Raw genomic sequence first — 18,178 nt, 5'->3', positions numbered from 1 at the left:
CGTGCAGCACGGAGCCGAGCCCATCCCCTGCGCAGTTACCCAGCAGCCGGCGTGCTTGCCCGAATCATTCGCTTCCTTGGAGAGTAACTGCTCATTCTTGTCCCTTTCCCTTCTGGACAGAACCTTGCAAGGACAAGTTACAGACATGAGGGACACACATTAGATTCTTTGATGTTGGATTCCACTCATGCCGAGAATACATAATAGGATCATATAGGAAAAAGGTTTTTAAAAGGAACTAAGACCTCTAGATCATGGAAACTGGCAAAGTCTGTCTTATCAAGTCCTTCCTCCTGCCTTTAGGTTGCTGCCCGGTGGCCTTCCTCAGGGCTACCACTCTCCTGAAATAGCCTCATACCTCAGTAGATGCCCCACGCCTTCTGCTGTGAACCCCAGGGCTCCTCTGACTCCAAGATGCCTGCAGGGAGGCTGCACAAAACCGGGCCGGGGTCACACACAGTCAGGAGTCAAAGATCCAAGGGCAAGCCTCAAACCAAGAGGACCACAGACAAGGGATAAAAGGTGCCTCCAGGTCTATCTGGCAGGCAATTCTGGGAGCTCGCTCCATTCTGCTCAAAAAGTTCTGAGGCAGTGCTCCGGCTGCCGTCTGCCGTGACCTTGATAATTCCTCCTTACACCGACTTTGCCACTCCTCTCACTCATGCGGTCCTTCATTCACGCACAGTGGGATTATTTCCCAAATAAGGCAAGAGTCAAACACTTGTCCTAATTGTACCTTTAGAGGGAACCAAGTTATGGCAATTGTATCCCATTATTTAGTCACCAAATACTTGTTGAGGACCTACTGTGTGTCAACTATTTGTTGAGGACCTCCCCGAGCCATTAGAGGAAAAAGATGTGTTGCCTCGCCCTACAGAGCTCTAAGTCTAGTGGGTCATTAAATGTCATCTGCTGAAACAAGATTCACATCCCTGGACTGTGGAAAAGGATTTTATGATCAAATTATTTCATTGTCAGTGTTAGCTGCCTTCTCAAGCTAATTGGTGTCAGCTACTTCTTCCACTTTCTGCATAATGATACAGGATTACCTGTGCAAGGTTTGCAAAGTCTCATGACCCGGTGATCAACTCTCTTATGTCTTTAAAAGAGGTTGGAGAGGCTACGAAAGGTAATAGAGTATAAGCACTTTTTCTTTTCTCTTTGCTGGTGTTTTTAATGCGGACTTCTCCCATGGGGGGAGGAGGAGGGACATTTTCCTTCACTTCACACGCAGCAGAGGTGGTGGTGCTCTGGCTCCAAGCTCTGAGGACAGAACAGCCTCTCATGAGACGCTCCCTGGAGCTTGAGGACAGCGTAGACTGGTGTCTAACCCTTGTCTGATTCGTGCCCAACTCATCTGACCTGCCCGTGGAGCCAAGAGGTGCGAATTAGGGCAAAAAAAGGCCCATGGGGTTCTCAGACCTCCTCGGGGTCCATGAGACAGGGTGGTGACTCATAGTCCTGCCCAGGACCTCTAGGGGACACCAGGTGCCACCTTGTCCCTTGGACTGAGAGGTCCCTAGCCCCCAGCCTGCATCAAGGAATTACAGAGACTCCTAGTAAGAGGGGGTGATGAGAAGGTAGAAGGCTGTCCAAAGACTTTCAGTCTGGTTGGCGGCCTACCTGTGCACCTTGCCTGGCTCCCAGTCCCCTCCTCCTCCTCATGAAGCTCCACCCCCCCTCTTTTCATTGCTGCCCTTGGAACACATCTAGACCGGTCTGCCTCAGGGGCCCCGCAGGCGCTCTTCCCACCGCTTGGAAGGGACTTTCTGGCAGCCTGCGGCAAGCTGGGCTCCTCATTACAGTCTGCTGCACTATGACCTCCTCACAGAGGCTGGCTTCTGCCAAGCACCCTGATTAAAGTACTTCCTCAGTCTTGGTCATCTTGTTGCCCCCAACCCCTCTTATGAATCCGGAGTTTCTGCTCCACGAACTTTCAGCCAAAGGAACAGGCCTAGGGAGCCAGCATTCGGATCTAGAGACTATAAGTGGCAGAGAGGCGCGAAGGGTAAGGCCCCAGCAGGAGCCACCCAGCACTGATTTAATTCCTGGAGTTCCACACCTCCCCTGGCCATACCGTAACCACCAGCCGCAGCAGGCCGGCACCCTGCCCTGGAACTGGGGCTTAGTAGCATGTTACAATGATCATGTTTTGGACAAACTGAGTAAAATAAATATAGCGTTACAACGTATTTCACCTGTCTTTTTGCCTTTTCGGCGTGGTTACGGGAAAGTTTCAAGTTACGTGCGTGGCCCCATCGTGTTCTGTGGGGCAGCGCCACTCTAGACCCTCTTTAGGCTGTGCTTCCCTTCTGCCGGCGGACGGGAAGCCCCGCGGGCGCACCTGCCGCGCGGGTCAAGGATGCGCCTCCCAGGCGGGCGCGGGTCGGGGCGCGGTCGGGACCTGCCCCGCCAGACGGTGGCTCTGGCGTGAACGAGCCGGCGCGGCGTGGAGGAGGGTCAGCAGGTTGGGGGTCAGCTGATTCGGGGGGGCTCCACCACGCAGCAGGAGGGTCAGCTGATCCGGGGGGGCTCCACCACGCAGCAGGAGGGTCAGCTGATCCGGGGGGGCTCCACCACGCAGCCGCCTCTGCAGCCGGGGCTCGAGGACGCACCCCCGAGGAAACACCGGAGAGTGCGCGAGGTGCGGGGCGGAGGGGCGAGGCGTGGGGGGGCGGGGAGGGGGGCGCTCTTCCTTCCCCCCACTCCCGGCCCCGCCCCGCCCCGCCCCGCCCCTCCGCGGGGCCCAGCCCGACCCGCGCGGCCTCGGTTTCCAGGCGACGCCGAACGCGGGCGCCGGGCTGCCTGCAGCCGGCGGGATGGGCCCGACCTCGGCGGGCGCGCGGCCGCTGGACCGGGGTGGCCCGGAGGACGACGAAGAGGAGATCACCGCCGCCACGCTGCGGGGCAAGCCCCGGCTGCCGCCCCTCTCGGCGCTGTCCGCCTTCAGCTACGTCCCCCCGCGGCGCCTGGACCCCCCGGAGCACAGCTACTTCTACCGCCAGAGCCGGGTGAGCCGCACCGGGCAGGGGCTGCGCGCGCGGGCGCGGCGGGGCGGGCGGGAGGGGCAGCCGAGCGGGGCCGAGGCCGGAGGACTGCGGGATGGGGGCGGGGCTTCACCGCCAGGGAGGGGGCCGGGGCGGGGCAAGGAAGAGCGGAGGGAGGCTGGAGGAGCGGAGGCATCGGGGCGGGGCTTCGCAGCCAGGGAGGGGCGGGGCGGAGAGGTAGGCGGGGACTGCAGAGCGGGGGAGGGGGCCTGCGGGGAGGCGGGATGGGGGCGAGGCGGTCCAGGGCGCAGTGGGGCTGGGGTGGAGCTGTACTGGCGGAGACCCGGCTGGGGCCTCACCGCGGGAACCAAGACTGGGGAGAAGGTCGGGGGATGGGGGAGGGCGCGGCGCTGCAGGCCTGGACTACACTTTGGGACAGTCCGAGGGTCCGGGCGGCAACTCTGGCGTGGGGCTCTGGGGGCCAGCCTGCTAGGGGCTTGGGAGGTGGAGGGTGGGGGCTGGTGCAGCTCTGCACAGCCTCTGAGGACAGGTTAAAGGGGCATCAGGGTCACGGGGGGAAGGAAGCTGGGAGAGCGGCCTTCCTCGGGGGCACCTGGACCCCAAAGATTACAGCAAGAGTAAGGTGGACCTCCCCCGACCTAAAGGATGGGCTGGGGCTGAGCTGTGTGTATGTGTGTGTGTGTGTGTGTGTGTGTGCACACGCGTGTGTTGGGGGATGGGTATGCTCAGCTGGAACGAGGTGCTGGGGTTTGGGCATACAGGGCAGGGTGGGGTATGAGAATGCTCAGCCTGGTATCCTGAGCTATTTGGGGGTGCGTTAGGTCAAGTGTTTTCAGGGGAAGGGTTGGGGGGCCCCTGGGCTTCCAGGACCACTAGCAGGAGCAGCAAGGTGACCCCTCTGTCCTGGATCTAGAGGAGGGTCTTGGGAGCACCTGGGCTGCACAGAGGTGGGAGACAGGACTCCTTCTGGGGTCAGCGTGACAGCGACCGTACCCCAAAAGTCACAGGTACAGACAGCGATGGAAAGCCCTCCTGCAAACCGAAGATGACCAGGAGGCAGATCTGGACAGCTGCCTGCAGGGACAGCAGGGCATCGAGCCCTCATTAGACTCTGGCCACGCTCCAGCAGGCCCGCCGGCCTCCTGGGGAAAGCCTGCTGGTCTGGGAAGGCCATTTTGCAGCGGAGGCAGGAAGAGAAGCAAATTCAGAACTTGTCAGGAGTCCTCTACTCCTTTGTGAAGCCATTTTCCCTGTCTCCAGTGTGTCTTGGGGTTCAGGGTGCAGGAGCATCATTATTCCAAGGACGCTCAGCCCGCAGACACAGTGAGTGGCTCAGGGAGGGTGTGGGGGAGCCAAGTGCCTGGGAGGAGAAGAGCTCTTTCCCTCATGCTGTGTCGGATGCTTCCTTTCTTCCCTCTCCTCCCCACCCACAAGGCCTAGAGCCCAGGTGAATCCCCGCTCAGGTCAGTCAGCACACTCGGAGGACTGGCCACCCGTGCAATGTAAGAGAATGTCACGGGGCTTAGCCTTACAGACACCAGCAGAGCTTTCTAAACCATCGTCCCGGGTTGAATTGTGTCCTCCTCGGTTTCTCATGTTAGATGCCCATCCCAGGCACCTCAGAGTGTGACCTTATCTGGAGCCGGGGTCTTTATGGAGGTGATCCAACTAAATGAGGTCGTGGGGAGCCCTCATTCAGCATGACTCGTATCCTTCTGAAAAGGGGAAATTTGGACCCAGAGACAGACCCCCACAGATGGAAGATGGTGGGGAACAGACAGGAAGAAGATGGCCTTCCACAAGCCAAGGAGAGAGGCTGGCAACAGCCCCAGTTGCCGTGTTCCTAATCCAGAGTATCCGGAAGGTAAACACTGGGGAGATTTGGAGTGATGCTGCCCTACCTCAGTGCCACGATGGGCCTCATATTTTCTCCTCCCCTTAGCTTATTTTTGAAAGAACTTTTATCTGTAAATAATTTCATTGGTTAAATGAATTTTACAATTTAAGCATGCAAAACCTGTATCACTGCCAACTTGTGATTCATGAAGAGCTTTCCGCACAGCATGAGAAAACCAGCCAAAAGGCCAGGAATCTCGATGTTTAAAGTTGGTCCATGCTGGCTTATTGAGAGAACATAAATTTTGTCTGAAAAAAAAGTCACAAATACATCATTTTATGTGTACCTTTGAGGAGTCCTGTTACGTACCACTTTGAAACTATAGAGAAATAAAATAAAAGACTAAAACAGATGGGGGTCAAGATATGGATCTGTCAGAGCTAAAAGCCAGGTTGCAGGTTACTTCTAAGGACTCTGGGTAAAAACTGACCCCGGACACTGAAGCTCTGAGCCAGGTAGATTTACCGATCCGGCCACTGTTGCTGTGGGCCCCAGAAAAAGCAGAGCTGAACTCCCAGCCCCTGGGGGCCAGTTGCTGCCAACAGAAAAAGAGCAGAGTCAGGCATGGAAGGTCTTTATCCTTCCTAAATTCACCAATCTGATACGTGGCTCTACCTTTCTGGGGCCAAGATGCAGAAAGATGCCTGAGCAGTGAGGTCCCCACAGCTCTATACTTGGAAGGAAATCAGGAGTAAGTAAGAGCTATGCCCCTGTAATTCAGGGGTCCTCACACAAAGGCCCTTGGGCCAAATATGGCCCACTGCCGGTTTTAATAAAGTTTTATTACAACACAGTCCCATGCTCATCATTTAGTATTGTCTGTGGCTACCACCAGACTCGAGTAGTTGCCACAGGAAACCATGTGACCTGAAAGTCTAGAACAGTGACTGTCTCTTTACACAAAACATAAGCCGCCCCCTGCTCTGATACGTTACTGACCCTGGAAGACAGGGATGGGCTTTGGAATGAATGAATGCAAAGCAGACATTATGAAAAACCAGTTCGGTACAGTTTGGATAACTGGGGTCACAGGCAAATTCAAATCCTGAAGTCTTTAGTGTCACACAGAAGAAAATGATGTAGTAGAAATATTAACACCTGCATAAAAGAACCTTAAAAGCAGCAAGAAAAACAAAAGGCATTTCAGAGTACCTTTGCAGGACAGCCACGGATGGTAAGAACGGGCTCCTGGGGATTACGTGAGCCGGTATTTAATCCGCTGGGGGGAATAACGTGCTCCTGGGGATTATGTGATTAATCAGCTGGGGGACTGCTGGAGCTGATTCTCTACCAGGAGATCGTATGGGCTGAAGAAGATGAGCTTCATATCACAAATTTGCTGAGAACTCAGCTGCACTGCAGTGAACTGTAAACCCAGGCCACACTCAAAGCTGAGAAGAAACGTGGCAGAATTAGCTCTTAAGTCATTTACTGTGGAACACACTTAGTAATTCGTTAGGTAGTAGCACAGGCCAAGGAACCTTTGGTTAAAAATACTGGCTCCATGAGAGCAGCTGTGCAGACTGCCCAAGTCACAGCCCCCGTGTCTCTCTGCCCACCTATAAATGGGCAGTACTCATGGTACTGCATCAAGGGAGCAATTATGAGAGTTAATTTAATTCGCAGGCATAAAGTGGCACGTGATCAGCCCCATGCAAGTAGCGCTATGATTATTACTATTTGTTTTTGTTAGTGATCATGTGAGTTTCCTTCCACGGAAGGTTAGTTTCCCGGCTGGTGTCTTAGACCCCTCACCCTTGTTTGATGTCAGAGATTTCCAGGTGAGGCGGTGTCATTCTGGGGGCTTCTAATCTAAGGGTCTTCCCTGGCAGAGCCCAACGTTAAGGGTCTCAAGACAAATTTGTCACCTAAAGCTGCCTGCTATAATGTGATCAATTCCCGTACTGTCCCCTAGGGGGCACTAGCAGCCTGGGCTTTTCCTATAAAATACTGTTGCCGGGGCAGGAAGGCGGATTCAGTTCAATGATGTTTTAAAATTACTTTTTTTCCTTCTTCTGCCTTGTGCAACATTTCTGCCACTGAAATGGAAAAGCTAAGTCAAAGGACAATGCCCTTTTATGAAGGATTTTATTAAATTTCTCCAAGTCTAAGAGCTACATTAAAAAAAAAAAATCTTTAGGTGGTTTTAGAATAGGCTTTCCCTCTTGGTAAGCCGGGCTGTGAAGAGCTCTGCCTCCAGGGAAGCTTGGCTCGGAAAGCCTCACCCTGGCTTTCATGAGATTAGCCCACTTTCCTTCTCGGTGCGTGGTGGAGGCAGGGAAGCCAGGGGGCTGCTTCTTGGCTCTCCTGATGGGGGAATTCTTCACCGAATGCAGCCACTTTGTAGAGAAAACGATGCATATTGGCTGTCCAGAGATGTAAAGGGGAATGTCGGGCGGCCCTGTGCTCACATCCAGTGTGTAGGAGGTGCTCAGTAGCCCGGCACCCCCAGACCCTGATGGAGCCTCTTCATCCCTGGGCATCGAGCACACCTGCCGTGCGCACTCAGCTGCTCCTAGGGGCTCTGTAAGAGGGGTAAGCTCCACTCTGGTGCCCCTTTACTTCTTAAAATCTAGCCAGACCCTTGCACCCACATGCCTTGCAATAAAAATGAGTTCCAGGGGCACCTGGGTGGCTAGTGGGTTAAGCCTCTGCCTTCGGCTCGGGTCATGATCTCGGGGTCCTGGAATCGAGTCCCACATCAGGCTCTCTGCTCGGCGGGGATCCTGCTTCCCTCTCTCTCTCTGCCTGCCTCTCTGCCTACTTGTGATCTCTCTCTCTCTCTCTGTCAGATAAATTAAAAAAAAAAAAAATGAGTTCCAGCGGGGACACCTGGGTGGTTCCATCAGTCAAGCATCTACCTTCGGCTCAGGTAATGGGCCCAGGCGCCTGGGATCTGGCCCCACATCGGGCTCTTTGCTCAGCTTAGACCCTGCTTCTCCCTCTGTCCCTCTCCCTGCTCTTGCTCTCTCTCTCTCTAATAAATAAAACCTTAAAAAAAAAAAAGAGTTCCAGCTGAATGAAATGATCCCCCCCAGACGTCCCCCCCCCCCCCTTTTTTCCTCTAGTGCACGCTTTAGTACCAACCGACTGAACGCTTTACTTAGTAATCTTGCTGCTTGTTTCACCCGCTGAAGTCTGAGCTCGTGAGGCCAGGGATGATTGCTGTCACCGCTCTGTCCCCTGCACTTGATATACACAGGCTGCCCGAAGGGAGGGGGCGTGCAGGGCCGGGACGCAGCGTTCGTTTAAACCAGGAGAAGTCGCGGACTTACAAGATTAGCCTCTTAGACTACATAGAGGGTCCATGTGGCATAATCCGCTGCCTGGGTTTCCCTGGACCTTGCTCTGCTGCTCAGGGATCAACACCGGGAGTGTACAGGTCGCTTCTCCTGAAGGTGGCTCGCTGCATCTTCTCCGTCTGGTGACCTGCCCTGGAAAACTGGAGGCCTGTGGGGGCCAGAGGAGGGGCTGAGTGTCTTCTTCCAGGGCAGGTAGAGCTCAAAAAGGGGCAGGTCACCCTGAGGGAGCGAGGAAGGGGTGAGGGGAGAGGCTGTACAGGCGTCCTTCCAGCAGAAGTCCTGTGCGCGTATGAATGCAGCGGTGTGTGGCCAACTGTGTTGACAAGAACACGTTCACTCGCACATCACACAGCTGTGTGTATGTCTGTGCAGCTTGCGCTTTTCACATAACATCGTATCTTAGGCATTTATTTCAAATCCATCCCCTTGGGAGCGGCACAGTGACACAGGAAAAGGAACAGCCTTATCCCCCATATATCTGGTCAAGTTTCAGCCCCCGTGGCTCGCCCTTTCTTCTGTGAGGGGCTGGGGGCACGCTGGGGGCTGGCATCAGTGGAAGCGGGAACAAGCGCTCTGAGCCTCCTCTTGGCGACAAGGTGTGCAGAAGCCCTGACGCAGACGCCGTGTGTGTAGGAACACGGGATTAAAGGGCGGTGTTCCTTCACTCTGATGCAGGGGTGAAGGCGGCGGGTTCCAGGGCTCTGGATTTGGGCAGTACTGCCAGCAAGAGAGCCCCTAAAAGTAGTGAAGAAAACACCTCAACAAGGCTGCTTCTGTTAGGATTCTTAATATACTGATAAAATTTTCAGATTATTGGAAAAGTTACGACCATTTCCAAAACTTGTGATCTTAATGCACCAGGAAAGGAAACAGAATCTTTGCCAGAGGAAACCAAAGAGAAGAGCCGAATGTTGTCCTTTTAAGAGCTAACACTGTGTCCTTGATAATACAGTCCTTCTGAGAGTGGAATTTTGAATGGTGTTAATATTAATGAAAATGTCCTCATTAAGCTTCACATACCGCTGGGCCCTGCTGGGGAGAAGCACCAGACTGATCAGAAGTAAAAGTGAGGTCCCCGTGAATCAAAGGAAACCCTTTTGGATCACCTTGAGATGGCAAACAGTCCCCGAGAGCCTTCGTGCGCCCACGGAGAGAGGAAGTGAAAGCATCCCGACCATAGCCCGACCCCGTTTCAGTCCAGGTGGGCGGGGATGTGCTCTGGAAATAAACAGACCCTGAATCCTGACGGTCTTTACGGTGGCTGGTGTCGGAGCCTGCTTGTACATTTTAGCATTTCGCCTGAACTCTGCATTCAGTTGGAGGCCCGACATCAGGCACAGTGAGAGTATTTCCACTGTGGAAATTAGCAAATGCTACAGGTGAGGTCTTTTTTGTCAGGAGAGCTTTTTTAGGACAGTAACTTGGGAAACCAGGCTTCTCTCTTTTAATGGTTCCAGATGTGCGGATCTTTGGGAACTTGCAGTCCTCTGTTGGAGCCTCTGAACTTGCTGGCCGTAGAGCCAGGGAAGTGCATGAAGGACACGTGAGAGTTCTTACGGACCTGGAAGGTGATGCCTGCCGGCTTCCCCTGTAGTTCCTTGCCGGAGCTTGGCACCTGGCCCCAGCCTAATTGTGAGGGCACCTGGTGACTGCAGTCTTCTGTTTATTCCAGAAGAGAGAGTGTGTTCAGTGAGCACATTACTCCTGCCCCAGTACCATGAGAGAAATGTATCGACTTCCTTTTTGTTAGTGCCTTGTCTGGATGGACAACGGACAGCACATTTGTATCTAAACGATCGGAAAGAGAGGAGAAGATAAAGGACTCGGGTTCGGTTCGCTGGAGATCTGCCTCCTCTTACTGCTGTGAGAGTGTGTGTGACCTCTTTGGGGGCGGAGCTGCAGGTCGTGCACATCTACTGGGCCCAGTGCCCCAGCAGGAAGCTGCTGACACCTCGCAGGAAGCTTCACAGGTGCTCACAGGATGAGTCTCATGTCACCCCCACTCAGAGGTCATTGCTGAGAACTGGTCACTTGGCTTCCCTCGCCCAAGGGAGCAGTGGAGAGTGACCCTCTGGGGAGTCAGGAGCAGAGCAGAACTGAATATTGGTGATGTCGACCCACCGTCCGATTGGGTTGAACATTCTACTGACTCAGTTTACCTGGGGCGGAATGCGTTAGCTCCATTCTTATTTTCCGTTGTTCAAAAGATGGCTCCTGCTCGCTATCAAGGGGGTGTGTTAGAGCTGCCATAACGAAGTACCCCAGACCAGGGGCTTAAATGATGGAAATTCACTGTCTCCTCGTGCTGGAGGCCAAGTCAAGGTGTTGGCAGGGTCGGCTCCTTTGGAAGCCGTGAGGGAGAGTCCGCTCCAGGCAGCTGGCCTCTGTGTCTCTCTGGGTCTCCTCACATCACCTCTCTCTGCGTGTCCCTGTCGGTTTCTGAACTTATTAAATAAGGAGACCGGTGCTATTGGAGGAGGGGCCACCCTGCCCCCGTATGACCTCACCTTAACTCGTTACGTCCTCAGCATCCTTATTTCTAAATCACCTTCTGAGGTCCTGGGGGTTAGGATGTCAACGGATGAATTTTTTGGAGGGTGGAATTCAACACGTAACATTCAGGGAGGGGGCTTCTCTGGGGCTCTGTCCGTACCGGTACGGTACCCGCGACTGCGCCACACAGGCTTCCTGCCTGAGCCCAGCAGATGCTGAATTTTCCTCTCTGGTGCCACCGTACTTTGTGCATCCTTCCGTTGCTCCACGGGTATTCCCTTCAACTGTTTAGTTAATGACCTTATTTCCATCCTCAGCCTGTGGTCTCCTCTAAGAAGGGGATGCCCTGTTCCTTGCCTCTAGTCCTGCCCTGGCTGGGTGCCTTGTCCGATGGTCAGAGCAATGTGCTTTGGAGGTTGAAAAGTGAAGGTCTCCACTCTACCCACGGCGTCGGCCCAGGGCGACGGAGGGGTTATTTGGCCATGTTAGGAGGAAGGGTCACCGGGGGGAACTGAAGGCAAGGTGCCAGGCCCCAAGCCCAGGGCGAGACCGTGCTACATTTTAACAAGACTCAAAATGCAAAGGGACAAAGGGAGGTCACCGGAGAGACAATAAATGGGGTCATTTTACTTCGTTTTTCAAAAACAATGATACGTGTGCGAGAGGACATTTCTTGAGAGATTTTAATCGCAAAACAGCAGTGAGCGCAGAAGCCCCGGTTTGTGGTGGCTTCTAAGTCCGGGTTGGTTTTTATTAATGCGGTTTTGATTCAGACGGCGAAGGAACGAAAGACAAACAGAAAGAAGAGAGATTAATAATTAACATTCAGGAGAAGACAGATTTCTGGTCTGATGAGGTGCAGGAAGTAGACATTCACATTGCTAAGCGAGGCTGCCTGCCTGTGGCCCCCCCCACCTCGGCCCCCACGCTTGTTTTTCAGTGACGGAAAAATCCGTTTTTACTCTGGAAAGTGGTGGATGTGCAAAACCCCTGCACAGCGGAGACTGTTCATACCTCGTGGGTGCAGGAGGTCCCTCATAAGGGTTGCTCTAGCGTACGAGAGAGGTAGGCTTTGCAGGAGCCCAACGCCGGGCTGGAACCCATGACCCTGAGATTGTGACCTGAGCCTAAGTCAAGAGTCAGCTGCTTAAGCAACGGAGCCACCCAGGCGCCCCATAGTGCTGCTTCTAAGGAGTGTTGTAGGGGACCTGATGAGGATGGGGAGGGCAGTCGTCTGTGACGCTGCACATCACAGTGGGCTGCTCCCCCGGAGGGGGCAAGGGAAGGAACCTTGCCTCCCTCGTTCAGGTCACAGCGATTGCTTTCTCATTCTGTGCCGGAGTCTGTCTCCAGGACAAGCCCAGGAACCCCCAAAGGGGCTGACTCAGTTCAGGAGGGTCAAGCCGGGATGGAAACACCTGCACAGGAGGACAGCACAAGCCAGCAGCTTCCCTGTGCTCGGTCCCCCCTCCTCCAGTCCCCCCATCCCCGGCCCCCACAGGGTTGTCCATCAGAACCCCGCTCCGCTGGCCATCCCCACGGCTCCCTGCAGGGACTGGGGCTCACCGCAGGTCCCCTCATCTGCGGCCTAGCGTTCTCAGGGCGCAGGTGCCCCCAAGGGCTCAGTCCTGGGGAGCAGGTCTTTCTGCTGCAGACTGCAGCTGCTGTCCCTGAAACACACCCACTTCACAGGGTCAGCCGGGCCAGGAGGGATTCTGGTGACAATGGGACATCTAGATTGTGACCACAAGTCCAGCTCAGATTCCTGCGTGTAAGGGAATGGTGTGGGTGTGATGGGCTATTTAGTTGCTGTCTGGGTCGGCCTCCTGGGCTCAGGTGGCCAGTCCAGTAGCTTTGCTCTGAACCCCAAAGGGAAGGGTCTGAATCCTGGCACCTCGCCTCGCAGAGACCAGCATTCGCTCCTTTGGGACATTTATGTCCTACCATCCTGGCAGAGTGGGGGTGTGCTGTACTTGAGTCTACCTTGTGTCACTGCAGGGCCCTCTGGCCTGGTGGCTTCCCCCAAAAGGCTTGCTGCAACCTGTGCTTAACCTCTCCAGGCTGGAAGCAAGCAGCCAGCCAAAGCCCCTAGCTTCTGCGGACACCCTACAATCCCATACACGGTATGTTCAAGATGCCGAGATTTTTCCATCCGTCCTACAGGTTTTTGAAAAAGTCCTAATTTTATTTGATTATCAGATGTCTGATTTTTACATAACCGAAGTGATTGATGTTTTCTTTGTGACATTTTCCCCATTGCTTGTATGCGTAGGAGGTCCCTTATGGATTTTCTTTTCACTTGTTTTTCTAATCCATCCAGAATTGACTTTTGATGATAATGGACTGTGAAGACCCAAGTTTATTGTTTTTCGCAAATAGCTAGCTGATTTTTACAGTACCCAGAACGGAATCAGGTATCACCACCTCGCGGATTTGGGCTTTTTGTTTTTATGAGCTAACTGTAGGTGTCCTTCAGGACAAGTGAAGGCCAGGGCCAGCCAACCCAGGGCATGAACAGACCCAGGAGCCCAGTAGGTGACAGAGGACAGTGCCAACAAGAAGCTACAAAGTGGCCTCATTAAATGGCCATCAGGGTGACAGCTCCTGCCTAAGTCACTTGGAGTGATTCTGAACTGAGGCAAAACCCGTGAATAAATGCTACAGGCGTGTTGCCATTGGAATTCTTAGGAAACTAAAATAATGCTACAAGTTTCACCTTGTTTTGCTTACTAGCTGCTTAATTGTACCAGGACGGTGGCCTGGGGTCTGAGCCATCTTCACGACTCCCCATGCAGGAGTAGCATGTCCGGCACAGGACAGATGACCCGTGAGGGATTTGCCCAGGTGGGGTTGAAGCCACATCACGCTGTGGCATTTCCATTGCTCCCAGCCCTGCGGAGTCCCGCCGTCGGCGAGAATGGGCGGTCTACGTTTTCCAGCCGGCCGAGCCCATGCCATGTGTCCTGTTCACTGTCTGCCTTCTACCTCCGCATCCTGGAGCGGGAGGGAATTGTTGGAGGATTACTACTGGGGAAAACAAGCAGGCAAGCAAGCGCAGGCGAGATACCCTGTGCCCCCAAATGCCAGCGAGACGGAATGCCTGGGTTTGCTGCGGGAGGATCCGGGGCCGCTGGCCCCTGGCTGGAGGGACGTACAGGACAGACCTGACTTACCCGTGAAGATTAAAGAAGAGCTAACACCTGGATTTCTTTTTCTTTTATTAGGTATCAGATAAGGCAGATTAATTTTTGTATCAAGAGAAATTTGAGATAGAAAAATGGAGATATTTCAGATGAAAGCTGTTAGCGGGGTAATTTTCTAATACATCAAAGCTTTGCGTGTGCACGTATTTTTATATCTGTCTGACGTATGTGCATATATTAGAAATGCATATGTATTATAGATCAGATATATATATATATATATCTCCACGCATTATGAATGACATTCATGAGAGCCACCACATTTGATTACAGGAAATATTTCTGTGGAGAGGGGTTTGTACTAGGTGCCCCGCCGTTGGCTAGCAACTTACAGATACTTCTGTTTGGTTATATTGTCCCAGTGTTCAATTATGTTTAATTTTTAAAGCAGTACAAGCTTATCGCAGAAAACTTGAAAAATATGAGAAAGGTGGAAATGAAGGAGAAAAACACATCACTTAAGTGGATTGCTGTTATTTTCAGGTTGTGCACGAGTGGTAGAGTCAGAGAGCAGGAGGGTCAAGGGCCTGGGTCACGGAGGGGTGTAGAGGAGGAGCAAGGAACGCGCCACGGAGACGTCCTCGCCTCACGGGGCCTCGCGGGGACCTGCTCTGGTCGTCCAGGGTCTGCTCTGGGGTGAGCTTCCTGAGCACATACTCCGTGTAGACAGGAAACCGCACATCTCCACGGTCCACCGGGGAGAAGCCTGGCGTCCAAGCTCTACCAGGATCGCCGTGGCCCGGCCGTCCAGTGAACCCAGGCCTGTCTTTCTCTTCTTCTCCCCAGACAGGCATCATCTCCCTGTACGACTGTGTCTTTAACAAGAGCCCAGGCTACAATCAGAAACTGCACCGAGATGACAGAGAACACGCAAAAAGCCTGGGACTTCACGTGAATGAGGAGGTGATGTGAAGCCAGGCCGTGGGCAAGGCGTGAACAGATTAGCTATGAGTGCACATCTCTACTCAACAGTGCGCTCTGGCTTCCGTGGGCAGGCCCCCTCCTCCCTCGCCGCCCCCCGGGGCTGAGACCCTGCTGCTCCCAGCTCCCTCTCTTCTGTTTCTGTGTATTTGTTTTTAGGACTGTGTTGTTTAGTTAACAACTTAATGAAGGCGAAACTAAGAAGTTCTTTTCAACAGATAAAGCAGATTTTTGCTTAACTTCCGAGTCCTGGCTGTCACAGTCCTCCCCCGGACCCCGGGAGAGTGACAGGAATAACCTCTCTAGTTTAGGCACCAGCCTTCAACCCCCACATACAGGGCAGCTCCTCCTTTAGGAGGGCTTGGCCTGAGGTCAGGTGCCCGGGTGTGTGAGCAGCAGCAGGAGCAAACTCCCGGTTCCCAGGGAGAGGAGGTCGGTGTCGCAGCAGGTGCTGGGTGCAAGAGGCTGTGCGTCTCCTAGTGGGGAGACCCTCCTGGTACCCTCAGCACTCGGGACTTTGCATCCTCGGAGTCTGATCCGAGGACGGCATGTTTATTAAGAGCCAGATGCCGAGTCGATATCATCATTTCTACAATGCGCAGAATTCGTAATGTGAGAGCCTCTGCTGGGATTTCTTTCTCTTGATAAGAATGCTGCCAGGTCACTTCCAACGGACCTTTATTTCGATGGGAAATTCAATGAGGAACTTAAGTCCCAGACATTAAGTGCTTTCCTATTGTTTTTGTATATGGGACTTCATTCCAAGTCGGCTAATGCTTCCCTGTCATAAGAACACCAGCATCGACCCCAGATCCTGAGTGCCCCCATGTGCCCTGAAGAGTCCCTGTCCGCTTAGAGCTGATATTCCTACGGGGAAATAGCACAATAATTGTCATACACATAGGAAACTGCATTCCAGGTTGTGGTAAGTGGTTCGCAGAGAAATAAAGTCTTTTCAGGGGGCAGGGGAAGGGAGAGGAGACTGGGGGGCTGGGAAGGTGGGGGTTTGTGGAGATGAGGGGGCCCGGGGGCGCTCAGGGGACATGGGGGTGCCGGGAATGACAACGTGAAGAGTGAAAAGATGTGTTTTGGGGGGAGAGAGGCGGCAGGAAGGGAGAGGGGCAAGTGGGGCTGGAGAGGGCCAGGCAGGAGGCCGGGGGGAGGGGAGGGGGGAGGAACACAGCCGGCAGCGAGAGGGTGAGACGGCGCCCAGCGCAAGGTCTTTGCCGTTCCTCGGAATGACGTGAAGGACTTGGGGACAATGAGGGGCTCTGAGCACAAGGGACAGGGTCTGCACAGTAGGGGGTCGCCGGCATTAAGAACCCAGCTGGAGAGGGTTGCAGGTGTGTGGGTGAGCCAGGCGGAGATGGCTTCCAGGACGCAAGGTGGGTCCTGTGACCAGGGAGGTGTGAGCTGACCCCGTGTTCTGGTGCCCCTGGACAGGAGCGCCAGCGGCCTGTGGGAGTGCTGATGTCCTCAGTCTATGGGAGGCGCATACACCAGCCCGTGGAGCCTCTGATCCGGGACCACGGCCGTGTCAACCACGTGAAGGCTGACTTCTACAGGAAGAATGACATCCCCAGCATCAAGACGCCTGGCTTTGGGCACATTTCTCCTGCCTGACGCCCCATTTGGGGCCTGGACCGCTGGGTGGCACAGTCAGGCATCAGAGGGTCAGGGAGCTGGCCTGAAGCGGCTTGCACCTGGACAGTGGGGGGATGGGCCCGGGAGCCCCTTTTCCTCGTGTGGCCATGGTGAAGACCCTGGCCAGGGGCCTTTAATGTGATGAAATCTCATGGGACCGTGTCCGCGGAAATGAAGCCAGAGACCGATCCCTTGTGAGCACGGAATAAAAGGGAAGTGCTCCCACCTGACAGTGGTCTGCTGACTCTTCACGGTTTCTCTGGTTCCTCAGACCCCAGGGGGCGCTCCGCGAGGGGCGTGCACACCCTTGCTCACCAGCTATGGAAACCACGGCTGCCTGGGTTTACCGTCCTCCAGGAGGCGATATGATATTTCTTTTTACAATAAGTGATCTCTAGATACCACAACATCCCCCTGGCCCAGAGGCCTGAGCCGTTAGTAACAGGTCCGTGCAGTTGAGGACAGAACCCTGGTAGGTCTGGGTGGCCTCTGTCGCCAGCAGTGCCGCCGTCCCCCCTCGCCACAGGTCATGGAGGAGACTGGGCTTTGGTGGTTGACAGCCTTGGGTAAAATTCTCGCTCCTGCCTCTGCCAGCGGCACGGGGACAGAGCCCATCAGTCCATCGACTGGAGCCCAGATTTCCTCCTCTTCCCAGCAGGAATTCCAAACCGTGAGGAGTGTGTGTGGGAATCAGTGGTCCGAAGGCAGGCACATGAGAGGCTCGGGCTGTTGGTGTGGACGGTTTTCATTTTGGAAACACCTGCTTCTAACCCAAGTTGGAAATGTTTATTTTGGAGATAATTTGAAACTTATTCAAGTATTAAGGTATGCGCTATATTTTTAGTGCACGGCTGTCTTTGAAAGAAATCACCCCGCACCCATCCAATTGAACTTCCCATGGCTTAGTGGTTAATGAGCAGGTGATGTAATTCGTTTTACTGTTTTACTGCTGATTCCCCTATGGCTGGTTTTATTGCTCTGATTCTCTAAGGACATATGGCACTGAATTGTTGACAATTTCAAGGCCGAGTGGCTCCTGTGTATTTCTTTATTCTTTTGGAAACGTGTTTTGTTTCCACCTGTAGGTATCTTTTATTACTTTTCCTCCCGAATGCATAGCACTAGTGTATTTGGGATTGCCTTGGGTAGCTTAAGCTCTATTTATAATAATAAAATAGAAAATCCATCAACTTTGGATTATGAAAATTTTTATAAATTACTTTCTTCATGACTACTAAGAAAGACGAGGCATCACTAAGAAATGCCTTCATCTGAAATTGACTACAATAAATCTGTGTCAAACTAAGTCATTTTCAGTTATTTAAAGTCAGATTCTACTCCCTTAACCTTCTACTTTTAAAAAGCAGGGCCTGAACTGGACAAGGTTTCAAAAGGTCTTGCGTTCCTTAGGTATCAGGGAAAAATTAAATATATTTCTGTTGGCATCTGGACTTCAACAACTTAAAGCCAGTGAGTGCCCAGTCACCTTCTGAAAGGGAAACATAATAAAAGAATTTGTTTCGATGTATCCAGTCTCCATGGTTAGTCCGTCTTTCTTGGCAGGCAGAGAGGTTGCACTCAGGAAAGCACAACACACCGAGGACAAGGAGCATCGTGGAGGATTTGGGACAACGCAGACATTTCTAAACAGATGTAGGCAACACTGCAGGTTTAATGGGGCCACATGCAAGCCATTTTCCTGAGAGAGAG

At 53.5% G+C, this 18,178-nt stretch overlaps 1 protein-coding gene across 1 annotated transcript; it reads left to right on the top strand.

Moving 5' to 3' along the window:
- Positions 1–2,725: 2,725 nt before the first annotated feature.
- Positions 2,726–17,774, top strand: CUNH5orf49 (chromosome unknown C5orf49 homolog). Its single transcript, XM_045081991.1, has 3 exons — positions 2,726–3,011; positions 14,690–14,806; positions 16,268–17,774. The coding sequence occupies exons 1-3, from the start codon at positions 2,820–2,822 to the stop codon at positions 16,445–16,447; spliced, it is 489 nt and encodes a 162-aa protein (XP_044937926.1). The 5' UTR covers positions 2,726–2,819; the 3' UTR covers positions 16,448–17,774.
- The last annotated feature ends 404 nt before the right edge of the window (positions 17,775–18,178 follow it).

Source organism: Mustela putorius, unplaced genomic scaffold, assembly GCF_011764305.1.
Source record: "Mustela putorius furo isolate JIRA1106 unplaced genomic scaffold, ASM1176430v1.1 tig00000589_pilon_pilon_pilon, whole genome shotgun sequence".
In the NCBI taxonomy this organism is placed as follows: Eukaryota; Metazoa; Chordata; class Mammalia; order Carnivora; family Mustelidae; genus Mustela; species Mustela putorius.
This window is presented reverse-complemented; position numbering and strand designations above follow the sequence as displayed.

What these genes read in the sequence shown, in the direction of transcription:
- CUNH5orf49 (XM_045081991.1), top strand. Translation starts at nt 2,820, where the DNA reads ATGGGCCCGACCTCGGCGGGCGCGCGGCCGCTGGACCGGGGTGGCCCG. An exon ending in ACTTCTACCGCCAGAGCCGG is followed by an intron (nt 3,012 to 14,689) that starts GTGAGCCGCACC and finishes TCTTCTCCCCAG; the next exon opens with ACAGGCATCATCTCCCTGTA. An exon ending in GACTTCACGTGAATGAGGAG is followed by an intron (nt 14,807 to 16,267) that starts GTGATGTGAAGC and finishes GCCCCTGGACAG; the next exon opens with GAGCGCCAGCGGCCTGTGGG.